This window comes from Antechinus flavipes, chromosome 3 (genome assembly GCF_016432865.1).
Source record: "Antechinus flavipes isolate AdamAnt ecotype Samford, QLD, Australia chromosome 3, AdamAnt_v2, whole genome shotgun sequence".
Classification (NCBI taxonomy): Eukaryota; Metazoa; Chordata; class Mammalia; order Dasyuromorphia; family Dasyuridae; genus Antechinus; species Antechinus flavipes.
In genome coordinates this window covers 566,961,678-566,976,396 of record NC_067400.1, presented here as the reverse complement: position 1 = coordinate 566,976,396, position 14,719 = coordinate 566,961,678, and the positions used below count along the sequence as shown (strand labels likewise).

At 45.5% G+C, this 14,719-nt stretch overlaps 1 protein-coding gene across 1 annotated transcript in view; it reads right to left on the bottom strand.

Annotated features, from left to right (window-relative positions):
- KCNQ4 (potassium voltage-gated channel subfamily Q member 4) overlaps positions 1–14,719 on the bottom strand; it is a 74,943-nt gene that overhangs the window by 23,943 nt on the left and 36,281 nt on the right. Inside the window, exons 2-4 of the mRNA XM_051987780.1 lie at positions 3,254–3,344; positions 1,515–1,641; positions 987–1,162 (exon numbers count right to left, since the gene is read on the bottom strand). Of these exons, the coding sequence (XP_051843740.1) occupies positions 987–1,162; positions 1,515–1,641; positions 3,254–3,344 (394 nt within the window). The remainder of the gene's footprint in view (positions 1–986; positions 1,163–1,514; positions 1,642–3,253; positions 3,345–14,719) is intronic.

Genomic DNA, 14,719 nt, shown 5'->3' with positions numbered 1-14,719 from the left:
GAGCTCTGAGCTACCCCCTCTTTTTCTTTTCTTGGAGCTCAGTGGAAGGACCAAGTTTCACCTTCCCCATTGTGGAGAAAGAAATACTAAGTCCTCAAAATCAAATCTGCTGACTCTTGGGTGAGTTTTAGATTCATAGAGTTGGAAGGAAGCTCAAAAACCAACTAGTCCCACTGCCATCATTTTATAGATGTGGAACCTGAAGTCTAAGTGTCCACAGAGGTGAAAGTATCTGTGAACGATTCCACAGCAAGGTTAATGGAGAGGATGCCTGATGGGGTTGGTGGATATGGATTCAAATTCAGACTGTGCTACTTAAATCTATGGTCTGGGAAGGGAAGGGAAGAAAAGGGAAAAGGAAAAGGAAGAGGAGGGAAGGGAAGAGGAAAGAAGGGAAAGTAAGGGAAGGGAAAGGGAAAGGGAAGAGAAGGGAAATGGAAAGGGAAGTAAAGGGAAGGGAAGTAAAGGGAAAGGAAAGGGAAGGGAAGGGAAGGGAAAGGAAGGGAAGGGAAGGAAAGGGAAGGGAAGGGAAGGGAAGGGAAGGGAAGGAAAAGGAAGGGAAGGGAAGGAAGGGAAAGGAAGGGAAGGGAAGGGAAGGGAAGGGAAAGGGAAGGGACATGGAAAGGGAAATGGAAAGGGAAGGGAAGTAAAGGGAAGGGAAATAGAAAGGGAAGGAAAAGGGAAGGGAAGTAAAGGGAAGGGAAGTGGAAAGGGAAGGGAAAGGGAAGGGAAGCAAAGGGAAGGGAAAGGGAAGGGAAGGAAAGGGAAGGAAAGGGAAGGGAAGAGAAGGGAAATGGAAAGGGAAGGGAAGGGAAGGGAAGTAAAGGGAAGGGAAATGGAAAGGGAAGGGAAAGGGAAGGGAAGTAAAGGGAAGGGAAGGGAAGGGAAGGGAAAGGAAGGACCTAATTTCCCACCAAAGCTCTTCCCATTCTTTGCTTGTCTTTGACCCTCTCCCCCAAGGCCTGATGGGTGGATCCCCTGAGCACCTTGCTATGGGCATAGACCACGGAGCCCAGCAGCTTCCAGGTGCCTCCACGGCGGTCCATGCGCACCATGCGCAGAATCTGCAGGAAGCGCATGCTCCGCAGGGCAGACGTGGCAAAGATGTTCCCCTGGGTACCAGCCGCGATGACGGCCAACGAGGCCACAAACACGATGAAGTCTGAGGTGAAGGGAAGGTGAGGGGGGGTCACCAGGGCCCTGGGCACAGAGCACCCCCTTGTAGGGGCCTCTAAACATAACCCCCAAAGTCCTCGGTCCCATGTTTGGGGTCAGAAGTCATTCACCACAAATGAGGATGAAGCTGGCAGGGAAAGAGAGGGAGGAGGCTAATAATTAAAACTAGACCCATACCAGGGTATGGTCCTGCTAGTCAGCATTAGTGGGCTGAGGATCAGGGAAAAGGTTGGGGGCAAAAGTAAGGATTGTCTGGCACTGCAGCTAGGGGTCAGAGTCATGGTTAAGGTCGAGAGTCGAGACTCGGGTCAGGGTCGGAGAGCAGAGCCTCCCATTACCGATGACACAGAATGGTTTCCGGGCGAATCGGAAGCGCCCCTGCCAGCCTCTGTAGCGGCAGCAGCAGCCGGCAGACCAGACGCGAATGATGTACTCCATACCGAATACCACAATCATCACAAACTCCTGTGGGGAGGAAAGACTAGTTGGAGGGGGTAACCTGACCTCTGATCTCTGACCTTGGTGCCAAAGGCTTGAGGAGGTGGCCCTCTGGCCTAGGTCACATAAAGACTGGGGCCTCCCTAGGAGATGCAGGGGTTACGTCTCCACTTCTCCCTAGGGATGCTCCGAGGGCAGGTCCGTGGCTCCCCGCCTCTCCCTCAGGGATCCCCTAATCTTTCCCACGTTCCAGAAGCTCCTGAGGACAGATTTCCCCCTCAGCTCCGGGGCTCCCAGAAGAGGCTGGTCACTCTCCCTGACTTCCTCAGCTTGGGAGGGTTCCCTAATACTCCTCATAGTCTGGGAGCCCCTTGGGGGCAGGGCTGTCTCTCCAACCAGGAGAAGCCCCCACCTCCCCAACCTGGAAGAGTGGTGGCCCGTGGAAACAGAGCGGTATCTTCCTCTCAGTCCGAAGGCTCTACGTCTAGAAATTTGAGGAAGTCTCCAATTATAGAGTAAAAAGCAGGTCACCCCAAATGACCATCTCCCACCTGAGAGACTGCATCCAGACCGCCTCCAACTGACTCTCTCTCCCACTCCCGGTCCTCTTCTGACCGCATCAGCTTTCCATTTCATTATTTCCCTTCCTAGTCCCTCCCTCACTGCTCAACAGCTTCTGCCCTGCAGGGACCCAGCTGCAAGATCAAAATTCTCCATCACCAGAAAAAATGAATCTCTTCCATCGGCCTTCTCTCTTTTTGTCCCCGGACCTCTGTCTGCCTTAGCTTCTTTGCTATAAAATGGGAATAATAAAAGCATCTATCTCCCAGAGTTACCGGGTGAGAATCCAATTAGTTGTAAAGTGCTATATAAATGCTAAGCCATAATTATTATAGAAATAAGGAAACTGAGACCCAAAGCAGTTATATGGTTTGTCCAAAATGACACAGCCAGTAAGTCATGATAGAAACTCAGTTTCTCTGAGTTTTCCTTTGCACTACGGTCCCTCCTTCCTCCTCCCCATCCTCCTCCAATACACACAGAACTTCTCTATAGCCAGAGCTCCCTGTGGAGAACTGTCCTGCAGGTAGGAGGACATCATGGACCAGAGACCCTTTCCCTTTTCCTAGTTCCTAAAGAGACAAGCCAAGGTCTGCAGTGGGCCTGGGATTGTTAGCAAACCGGAGCAAACCAAGCTCCCTTCAGAGGAGGCTGTAGTATCTAGAACTAGAAGGGGTCTTTGGAGACCATCTAACTCAATTCTCTCCTTTTCCAGATGAGCAAACGGAGGCCCAGAGGCATTAAGCTCAGCTGAAACCTCAGATCTCGTGAATCTGAATTCCACCACCGTGCCGTGTCTCCCACGTCCCAATGTGAAGTCAGGGAAGGAGAGAGGGACAGAGCACCTCCTAACAGGCCCTGGCAAGCTCCCGGAGAGTGAGTGCCAATGACAGCCACCCTACTCCGGCTACATTTATCGCCACTCACACCCCAGGCTGCAGCCTCGGCCAGGTTGGGAGGAATTTTCCACAGAGCCTGAAGCCCAGGGACAAAGCCCTGACCCACCACCAGCTGAGGCTCCCGGACGTCCCCTTGAGCCATGGTCCTGCCCCTTCCTGTCGGGCCCCCAGTTACTTACCAAAATGAGTAGACATTCATTGGCAAGCTCCTGGTGCTCCTGAATGGTGGACAGCACTGACAATACCAGGCAGCTAAAGACCAGCAAGAATCTGAAAGAAGAGCAGGAGAGTCCACTACATGGCCAAAGGGCTCTCGGGAGCTGACCGAGGAGAGGGAAGGAGCTGGGGAGGGGAGGAGCAGCAAATGAGGCTAAGAAAGCGGGGGCAGCCCAGACCCTGTCAGCCATGGGGAGCCCCCAGGAGATCTTCAGGATGGAACATGGAGGAGCAGAAGCCCTGACTCCCCACCCCACTGCCCCCTAACAGCCTCTCTGGGAGCAGGAAGGTCTGGTTCAAGGTCTGACACAGATTTTCTGCAGTTCAGCTCCCTTGGATTCAGGGGTTATAAAGCACTTAGGTAGAAGGAGCAAAGTTGGGCAATAAAGGGGAAACAGGCCCTGCTCTCAAGGAGCTTCCATCCTACTGGGAGGGGTAGAGAAGCATGTGATGAGGGCACGTATAATATACACAAAGCTATACGCAGTGTGATTTTCAGAGAGACAGGGCTCCAACCACTGGGGTAGGAAGAAGAGATGAGGAAAGACCTTCCATAGGAGAGACCCTGAACTGTCTTCCAATGAAACTAAGAGGGAGGGGAGAAGGGCAAGAGATGGACCATCATCCATAGGGATTAGCTAGTGGCTGTTTGGCTGCATGGAAGGCATGTGAAAATAACTTACTGAAATAAGACAAAATGGTGCCCTTTAGGTGTTAGGGCTTTAAAAGCCACATGGATTCTTTCTGATCATCTTGTATTTTCTCAAACCATGGACACTAATGGTATCACTACTAGTTTATGGGTCTCTGAAAACTATTCTGACCTTAGAAAGGGTCCTCACACTCAGCAAGATTGGGAATCACTGAGTGGTCCTCTCCATAGCCCCTTAAAGTTGGAACTCTAAACCTACAAACCCCACAGCAAACAACTACTGCTACCGCTCCAGGCCTAAAGACCAGACCCCTGACTCTGGGGATGGCTGGCTTGTCTGACAGGGTCTCCCTTTTGCAGAATCTAGACCTTTCTTCCTGTAGCTGGTGGGAAAAATGGCAGCAAGGGAGAAAGACATGGCTTTAAAACTGGAAAGGACTTCAGAGGCCTTCTAATCACTGAGGTCCAGGAAGGAGAAGCATCTTCCTCAAGATCTTGCATCAGCTGAGTAGCAAAGGGATGGGGAAACTAAGAAAATCTCCAATCTCACCTTTCCTTCAGTTTTAGAGGCAGATAGCCTTTCTCAGTGCTAAGGCCAGCCCCAATACCCATACTCTTAATTCCATCTCCTTCTGTGTTCTCTGAAATTTCTCCCCCCTTCAATCATTTACCTTCCTTTTTCTTATTTCTTTTCTATGAAATATTTATTTCCTCAGAAACTAGCTTTAAAATCTTAAGACCAAGAAAAGAGTGAATGAAAAATATTTAAGTGCTTACCATATGCCAAAGGACAAACTACAATGGATAGAATGCCAGTCAGGAAGACTCATCTTAATTAGCCTCAGACACTAACTGTGGGACCCTGGGCAAGTCATTTATCCCTGTTTGCCTCTGTTTCCTCATCTGTAAAATGAGTTGGAGAAGGAAATGGCAAACTATTCCTTCATCTTTGCCAAGGAAACCCCAAATAGAGGTCATTAAGAGTCAAAAACAACTGAACAATGACTCAATAACTAAGTTCTGTTCTAAACACTGGGGAGACTATATCAAAGAGAGACCGACCCTGAAGCTTACATTCAATAGGACTGCAACAACAATCACAAAAAAGAATGAACTCCTACCTTAATATTTTAAATCATGGTCAACCTACAAAAAAGCATTTTGGAATGAACCAATAAAATCAAATAGTAGGAGTATTTCTTCTGCATAGATATTTACCCCAAATGAAGTTATAGTTTATGTCAATGAATGCATTCAGTAGCATGATCTGAAGGGTCCCCAAACTCAAGACATGAAAGGATAAAGACAAAAATGAGATTTTGCTAGGAAAATCTGGGTAGAGCAACCCAGGGTGTCAAAGAACTCCCTCCCCTTTATCTTTAACCCCTCATTATCCATCAGGTCCTTCCTTTCAATCTACCAACATGCCCAGATCTTCCCCTTCCCAGACCAGTCCATTCCTTCACACTATCACCTTTTTTTCCCCCCTGAGGCAATTGGGATTAAGTGACTTGCCCAGGACCACACAGCTAGGAAGTGCTAAGTGTCTAAGTCCAGATTTGAACTCAGGTCCTCCTGACTTCAGGGCTGGTGCTCTAAACACTGCCCCACCTAGCTGCCCCCTGACACTATCACTCTTAACTGAATTTCCTATTTTCAGCCAATCTCTTTAAAAAAAAAAAAAAAGACATCTACACTCACTGCTCCCACTTTCTCACTTCCCAGAGCTTCCCAGTTCTCACTTGTTCCCTTGTTCCCATTTGACTGATTAGTCCCTCCTCTTGCACTCTCTGACCCTGCTCCTTCTGCTTTTCCTACATATCTAACACTACCCAGTGTCCTTTGCAGTTTCACCCTACATATGGATGAGTCCTGGGCTGTCTTCTCTTCTCTTCCCTCTTTACATTTTCTTCTATGGATTCTCTAAGCTCCATCTCTCCCCTGAGTTCCCAACCTCCCTGCTGGAAATGCCCTTCCTCCTAAAGTCCCCACTTCTCTCTGAGATCCTTTGGGTTTGCAACTTTGGAGTCATCCTCCAGTCCTCCCCCTCCCCACGCTCCTCCGTCCAATCAGCTTCCGAGTCTCGATGACCCATCTCTCATCTTTTAATGACAGGCCATGATTCCAGAGGATCACTGAGGGCTCATGCTACCCCTCCTGACAGGTGAGAGATGATGCATTCAGAGTGCAGAGAGAAGCGGGAGTTTGGGACCTGACTTACTCAGGAATTTGTTTTGTTTGACTATGCATATTTGCATAGTCAAATTTGTTACGAGTTGTTTTTTCTTTTTTGCCTCCAGTGGGAATGGCAGCCGGGAAGTTGGAGGAGAGAAAATAGATTTTTATTTACTGAAAAAAAAAGTCTCTCACATTTTCTTTCTCCTGTTCATTCACATGGTAATTGCTTAGATTGGACCCTCATCACCTCTTAGCTATTGCCGTTAGCCCTCTAATAGGACTCCCCTCGGCCATCTTCCACACAGCTGCCAAATTGATATTTCTCAAGTAGATGTGTGACCATGACACTCTGCTGCTCAAGGAACTGCAGAGGCTCCCTGTTGCCTATAAGATCAAATACAAATTCCTTTCTGCCTCTTAGAACCCCCAGCCACCTTCAAACCTCACTTCAGATGTCCCTGCTTATACAAAGTCTTTCCTAAGTACCAGCAGACCTTTCTATCTTCCAGGAAGATGAAATCTTCTACATATATTGTCTCCTCTACTTAGAATATGAGCTCCCAGAAAGTAGGGACTGTGACATATAAAAAGTTTAAGAGATATAATTTCTGGGTAATCAATCATTTTGTTAATTATGGCTAGCGAGTAATTAATAAAAGAATGGTCATTTGGCTGTCTCTTGTGAACCAAAGATGGATCATGGTAGCCTATTAATGCTCATTTGCTCTTGGAAGAGTGATTGTTCACAACAGATAGCAATCAACTCTGATTGCTCAACAGTTAATGAGAAAAATGATAATTAATAAAAGGGTTAATTACCCCAAATGTATGTCTTTTAAACTTTTCATACTTCATAGGACTGTCTGTCTGCTTTTGTATTTGTAGTCCCAGTGTCTGGCACATAGAACTTAATAAGTGTCCATTCAATGCCCTTTCCCCAATTATTATATTGTATATATATATATATAAAACTTCTCAAAAGTTATATATAATATGTGTATATACACATATATAAACATACATATACATACATACACAGCTATATGAACACATGTATATTTATACATGTGTGTGTTTACAAATGATAAATAATTATCTGTGTACATATTGTGTCCTTGCCCACTTCTCAGGAGAAAGAAAACATCTAGAGAACAAGATCCATTCCTTTCTGTCTTTGTATCCCCAATGCCTAACAGTCAAATCCAGGAACCTCCTATGTACCAGGCACTGTGTGAATTAGTGGGGATACAAAGAAAGGCAAAAAAAAAAATTCCTGCTCTCAAGGAGTTCACTGTTCAGTGTGAGAGAAGCACAATACCTTAGCACACAGTAGATGCTTAATTTATACTTGCTGAATAGAAAGCAGGTTGAGATCCCATATCTCCGAGTCAACTATAGCTCTTCTCCTCCAAGAGATTTCATAAATCTAGAGGTGGAAAAGGCCATTTAAGTCAACCCCTCCATTTTGCAGATAAAGAAACTGAGGCTGGGGAAAGTAAAGTGGAATTTGAACCCAAGTCCTTTGAATTAGAAGCAGTCTGCTGTCCATTGTCCCATGTTGCATCCCCTTGGAAGACAACAAGACCCCAAAAAGAATCTCTCAGTATGTGTGAAGAATGACTTTAGCCCTGAGGATCACCAAAGGAGGCTGTTACTGTGGGAAAGTCATTTGGGTTCCGAAAGCCCCCTATATTTTGTGTATCTCCTACCTGAGTAAAGCCCCCTCCAACACCACCTCCAGAAAGTCTATCCTGATCATCCCTCCTCTGATGTCAGAGAACTTTGTCTATTCATAGGCTTCAGATCTGAAAGTGACGCAGAATCCTTCGCTTCGAGCTGGCAAAGCTCCCCAGGCTGTCTGGTCCTCCCTGTACCTGATCCGGAATTTTCTCTGTGACAGTCCTCCAAAAGGGGCATCCAGAGGAAGGAGAATCTCACTCCTCCAGAGGCAGCTTATCCCACTTTGAAATAACTCTGTGTTAAGGAGTCTCTCTCTACAGCTGAACAAAGGATATCAGAGCTAGGAGCACCTTAGAGCTAACGGGGAGCTAAAAAGGACCTGGAAACATAGAATGTCAAAGATGAGAGGGACCTTGGGACACAGAAAGTCAGAGCTGAAATAATAGTAATGACTGACATTTCTAGGAGGAAATTTAGGTCCGGTGGGAAGTGACTGCTTAGGGTCACACAGCTAGTAAGTCAGGGGAATGGGATGATTAGGATGCAAGGGGCTCAGTCTTATTTCCCCCTGCACCTTCAAGTCTGGAAGAGACTGATGGTCACCCAGTCATTTTATTATGAATGAATGAATGAATAAATAAATGAATGAATGCATGAGGCTGGGTCCCCTCCCCCCCACCCAGAGTTCCTCCTAGCCTGCCCTCACCAGTGCTGACACAGAGAAAACTGGAGCAGGAGCAGGAGCCGGCTCAGCTAAGCTGGTCCTTCAATAATTAACCAGCTGTCCTGCGGCTCCACTCAGCTTGTTCCCAGGACAGAAAAGGAAGAGACTGGGCACACGTGGGAATACAAGAACTCCGAGCTGTAAGGACCACCCCCTGTGGAATCCAGAGAGCTAACCCTAAATGCAAAGCTGCCTCCAGATGCATTCCTGGAAGGACTGGGACAAAAAGAGTTGGCAGGGACCTTAGATGTTACTCATTTAACAAAGAAGGAAACTGAGTTTCAGAGAGGGATAGGGGTTTAGCCAAGGTCACACAGTGAGTCAGTGGAGAACCTGGGACCCAGACCAAGGTCTCTTGCCTCTTACTCCATTGCTTCCTACCATCTCTTTATCCAGAGCCCCAGATTCCCAGTCTAGAATTTATCTCATCCCCTGACCCTCCTATCACTTTACAACTGGGCCTGGTCATCCCCTAACCTCCCCCCCCTACCCCAGACTCATTCACATTGTTCCACAACTCTAGCTGCATCTTCTTTGGACATTTATTTAAGCAAATGCCTTCTTGGTCTCAGCCCAGAGTGGGAAGAGAGGCAAGGGGAGACATTCCACTTTCTTTCTAGAAGACAGTGTAGGATCTGGTGCTGGAGGACCCGATAAGTCCCCCTGTGAGCTTGAGCAAATTCCTCCTTGTCCTTATCGGGCAAATGAGGAGGTTAGAGGAGATGGACTCTAAGATCCTTCCAATTATTGCTCTATATGCATGCAAGACATGGGCCAGATTTGGAGCTGAAGGATATAAGATGAAATCAGGACTCTGCTTCCTATTATATGTGTGAAGTCATTTCTCCTAATCAGGTCTTAATTTCCTCATCCATAAAAATAAGAGAGTTTCAGTGATGAAGTGGATAGAGCACTGGTTTTGGAATCAGTAAGACTCACCTTTCTGAATCCAAATGCAATCCCAGACACTTCCTAGTTGTGTTACATAACTCTGTTTGCCTCAGTTTCCTCATCTGTCAAATGAGCTGGAGAAGGAAATAGTGAACTACTCCAGTATCTCTATCAAGAAAACTCCAAATGAGTCATAAAGAGCAGGACATAAAGGAAATGACTCAAAGCCTGTGACACATGACCCTAAGAATATATTCATCAGTAACCACTATGGAAATTATAAAATAAATAAATGAAAGTAGTAATAATGAGGTATTTGGATCAGATGGGGGGGGTCCCAAAAATCTTGGACGACAGTAGCCTGCACTCAGACTTTTGGGACATTTTTATAGTAGTCTGCAAAAAGCTCTACACACATTTTCTCACTTGAGTCCCATTTCTTGAAGAGCCAGTTATTAAATTTTCAGTGCAAACATGTATATCTTGGAGGTCAGCAAATGCTACAAAATGTTTTTCTTCTTTTTGTTATTGTTAATTATCTAGATTTAAGAAAGTAATAGAGAAAGTGTTGATAATAATATCGAGTAAACTTAAAAGTGTGTCCTGCCACTGGTTTTAAGCATTATTAGCACACCTTGCATATAAGGTACATACTGTAGGAATTATCTTCATTTAACAAATGAGGAAATTGGGGCACAGAGAAACAGAGTCAACAGAGACCTAGGTTTAAGTCCCACTTCTGATGCTTATTGGCTCTGTGCCTAAATTCATTTCTCTATCCACTATAGGGTGGATCCTCTATCCACTATACTGTGTCACTATAGGACACAGTAGTCCTTAGTTAAAATTGATGGTATAGAGACACAGTCATGACTCTGTTCTAGCCTCTGCTTCCCTCATAGGCTGCTGGCTCTGACCATGTGATCTCAGTTAAATGCTTCCGTTTTAAAAAAAAAAAAAATTTTTTTTCCCCAATTAAATTTTCCCCAATTAAAATGTCTTCATTTTATTGGGCCTCAGCTTCCCCATCTTTATAGTGGTCCAGGGTCCCTTCCAATTTCAATATTCTATTTTAACATAATTTTCAAAGGTTCTAATTCTAGGCTGCCTTCCTAATATTTATTTGATTTTAGGTCAGTCATTAACCTCACCTCTCTACCTTCTTATCCATAAAATGAGTGGTCTTCTTTCACGTCACTTCAGTCACTGGTTCTCAGTCAGCCTGCCACCCCAGCAGGCACCATGCGTGGAGGATGCTTGCTCCCTGCAGCTATTTGGTGGTTGCTGGGGGCAACCGCACTCCTGCACCTGGGCAGCTAGCCAGCAGCAGGGACTGGCTGAAATAACAGGTCAGGGGCATGGGAGGGAGCAGAGGATGGTCCTCTGGGGAAGCTCAGTTGGCCCTAACCTAGAGTTAGGGTTGAGATATCTCCTCTGTTCAGCAAAGGAAGGTGAAAGGGTTGAGATAGAGTTCCCATAGGAAAGCATCATCCATCCCTAGGAGGGTGGCAGAAATCCTATTGCTCTCCCCTCCCAACTTTCTCCTTAAGTCACTGTTCAGTCAAGAAAGGGGAATCTCAGAGATTAGGCAGTCTAACTTACATAGGAGGACTAGGAGTGGAGGAAGGGGAACCAAGTTCTAGGATAACCCATGCCTTTCATTCTACAACCATCGGAGGACCTGGATTCAAATCTTGTCTCAGGAGTTCATCCTTTGTGGAACAGCATCTCCTCTCACTCTGTACTCATCATCTCCCAACTGAACTATACTGCACTAGCTGAGTTAAAATTAAAAAAACAAACAAACAAAAAAAAAAAAAAAACAAGCACCACCTCACATCTATTAGATTGGCTAAGATGACAGAAAAAGAAAATAATAAATGTTGGAAGGGATGTGGAAGAAGTGGAACACTAATGCAATGTTGGTGGAGTTGTAAACTGATCCAACCACTCTAGAGAGCAATTTGGAACTGCACCCAAAAGGCTATGAAAGTGTGTATATCCTTTGATCCAGCAATAACACTATTATCTGCATCTCAAAAAGATCATTAAAAAGGGGACTCACAAATATATATATATATATATATATATATATATATATATATATATATATATATATATATATCAGCTCTTTTTGTGGTAGCAAAGAATTGGAAATTGAGGGGATGCCATCAGTTGGGGAATGGTTAATAAGTTATAGTATATATATGTAATGGAATACTATTGTTCTATAAGGAATGGTGAGCAGGCAGATTTCAGAAAAGCCTGGAAAGAATTACATGAACTGATGCTGAATGAAGTGAGCAGAACCAGGAGATCATTATACACAGTAACAACAACATTATGTGATGATCAACTATGATAGATTTAGCACTTCTCAGCAATGCAGTATCCAAGACAATTCCAAGAGACTTATGTTGGAAAATGTCATCAAAATCCAGGGAAAGAACTATGGAGTCTGAATGCAGATTGAAGAACAGTATTTTCACTTTTTGTTGTTGCTTTTTCTTTCTTTTGCTTTTTCCCTTTTGTTTTGATTCTTCTTTCACAACATGACTAATGAGGAAATATGTTTAAAATGATTGTGCATGTAGAACCTTTATCAGAATCCTTGCTGCCTGGGGAAGGAGAGAGGAAAAAAAGGAGGGAGAAAAACTTAGAACTCAAAATCTTACAGAAATGAATGTTGAAAATGATCTTTACATGTAATTGGGAAAAATTAAAACACTATAAGTACGAAAAAATAAGTAAAATATACAGCACTAGCTGCTGGAGGACCTATCTACCATAAGTCTCCTCCCACTCTGGTCCAACCCCCACTCAGCACCCAAAGTGATCTTCTTAAAGCACAGATCTGAATGTGGCACTCTCTTACTCAAAAAAATTGCAGATACTCCCCCAATCACTTCCAGGATCAAAAACAAAATCCTTTATTTGGTATTCAAAGCTCTTCTGATCCATCCCTGCCTCCCAAGTATCCAGTCTTCTAATCTAATCTAATATTCTAATCTTATTATCTAATTAATAATAATCTAATACCCCCTCTCCTTATTCTCTGATCCAACCCAGCCTCTTGACTGTTCCTTGAACAAGACCCTTCATCTCCCACCTCTGGACATTTTCTCTGACTGCTGCCCCCTTTCCCCCCCACCTTGAAATGCTCTCCCTTCCTATATTTGCCTCCTAACTGCTTTGACTTCCTTCAAATCTCATCAAAATCTCACCTTCTACAAGCCTTTCCCATCCCTCTTCTAGTGACTTCACTCTATTGATTATCTTCTATTTATCCTTTCTATAGCTTATTTATATACTTGTTCTCCTGTGGCTCCCCCATTGGACTGTAAGCTCCTTGAGACCAGGGACTGGGTTTCGTTTTTGTTTTTTGATATCTCCAGTGCTTGGCCCAGTGCCTGGCAAATACTAGGCACTTAATAAATGCTGATTGACTAACTGACCTTGGACAAAACATTCAGTCTTCCTGGATCTCAGTTTGCTCTTCTGAATAAGGAAAGAGTTGGATTATATAGCCTCCGAGGTCTCCTCCAACTCCAGAGCTATGGTTCTAGGATCTTTCATACCACAGACTGGTTTAATTTATTTAACTCTATTTATTGGGTCAGATGACAATACTTAAAATAACAACTCCTGTTTCTATGGTGTTTTTTGGTTCACAGAGCACTTTCCTTTCACGAGTCCTAGGAGTTAAGGAGAGCAAACACCGCCATCATTCCCATTTCACAAATGGATAAACTGATCTAGTGAGAGGAATTGGAAGCTACGGGTGCAGTGAGTGGCGGAGCTACTGCCTCCTTAGGCTCCAGGATCTCTCCTCTCTCTAAGCTGGTCGCCTCTGAGTGTATGCAGGCTCTGCCCCTTCTCCCACTATTCGCTTTGATTTGTGCGTCTATAAGCAGTTGCTCCGCCATTGAGTGGGGGTCTGTTTCAGAAGGGAGCACTCGGGCCGGACACAGGGCGGGCTGGGGGGTAACTCAGGCCCCAGGAAGCACCATCTCCCCCTTCAGGCATCTTTCCTTGTCTCTCCCTGTATCTTCTCCTCTTCTCTGACTGTGCGTGTCTGTGTGCGTCTCTCTCCAAGAATCCTGGCTGCCGGGCCGGGAGGAGACGTTTCCCCTGATCCAGCGATTCTAAATATGGCAAACGGAGCTGCAGCACGTGACCAACCTTCTCCCTTCCTCCCCCCCACCCCTTGCTGGGCATCTGTCAGCGTCACTGACTGACACTGCAGAGCCTGGCCCCTGGGGGGCTCCTTCCTGAAAGAGGGAAAGCGGAAGAGCCTCCAGGGTATCACTGGGTAGTGTAGTCCCCCATCCTGCCTCCCAGCTCCCCAGAACAAGAGACCCTGGCTGGGTGTAGCCGTAGGATCCAACCTCTGAGTCACTCCAGTCACTAAATCCCAATATCTCCCTCTCCCAACCTCATCCAGTCCCTCACAGTCTCTCCTCTGGGCTCCTTTTTCAACTTCCCAAGTAGTGGAAATTATACCTCTTCCATCCATTCTAGCCCCAGTAATGAGCCCTAAGGCACAGCTCTGACAATGTCACTCATTGCTCAGAAACCTCCCGTGGCTCCCTATTACCCACAACTCAAAGTTCACTCTCCTTAACTTGGCAATTGAGGTCTTCTTCAGTCCTGTCCTTACCCTCCCCCACCCCAACACTTCCATAGGAAGCAATGTTGCTACCTCTCTGTGCCTTCATCCAGCTGGGAGGTACTTAGTGAGAAAGAGCATCTATCCCTGTCTCCCTTCCTCTTCCTTCCCCCATAATACATTAATAACAAGAATAAGATGATTCAAACTGAAGATGATTCAAGGGGAACATAGTTACTGCCTTCTACTATCTGATGAGTTGTCACAGGGGAAAGACATCATAAGTGCTCTGCTTTGCCTCAGACAGCAGAACTTTGGGCAAAGTTCCTCCCTTCCCTTGTCCTCATTTTTTTTTCCTCTGTAAAATGAGGAGCTGGAATCTGATTCAATTTCCACAGACATATTTTAAGCACATAGTACTTGCCAATCATTGTTCTTGGAGCTGAGGATCCAAAGACAAAATATCAGTCCCTGCCCTCGATGAGCTTACAATCTCCTGCATATGAGTGAGTAAGCTGAGATAAAATCATTTCAAGAGGAAGAGAGTTAGGAAGAAGGTGGAAGTGGGGGGAGGGATTGTGGAGGATCAGCAAAGGCCTAAAGTTTGGGATGGAATCCGAAATTGTGCTTTGAAAGAAGCCAGTCTTGTCTTCTCAATGAGGGGAGTGGGCCAGGGGGAAGGGAGAGAATCTGGA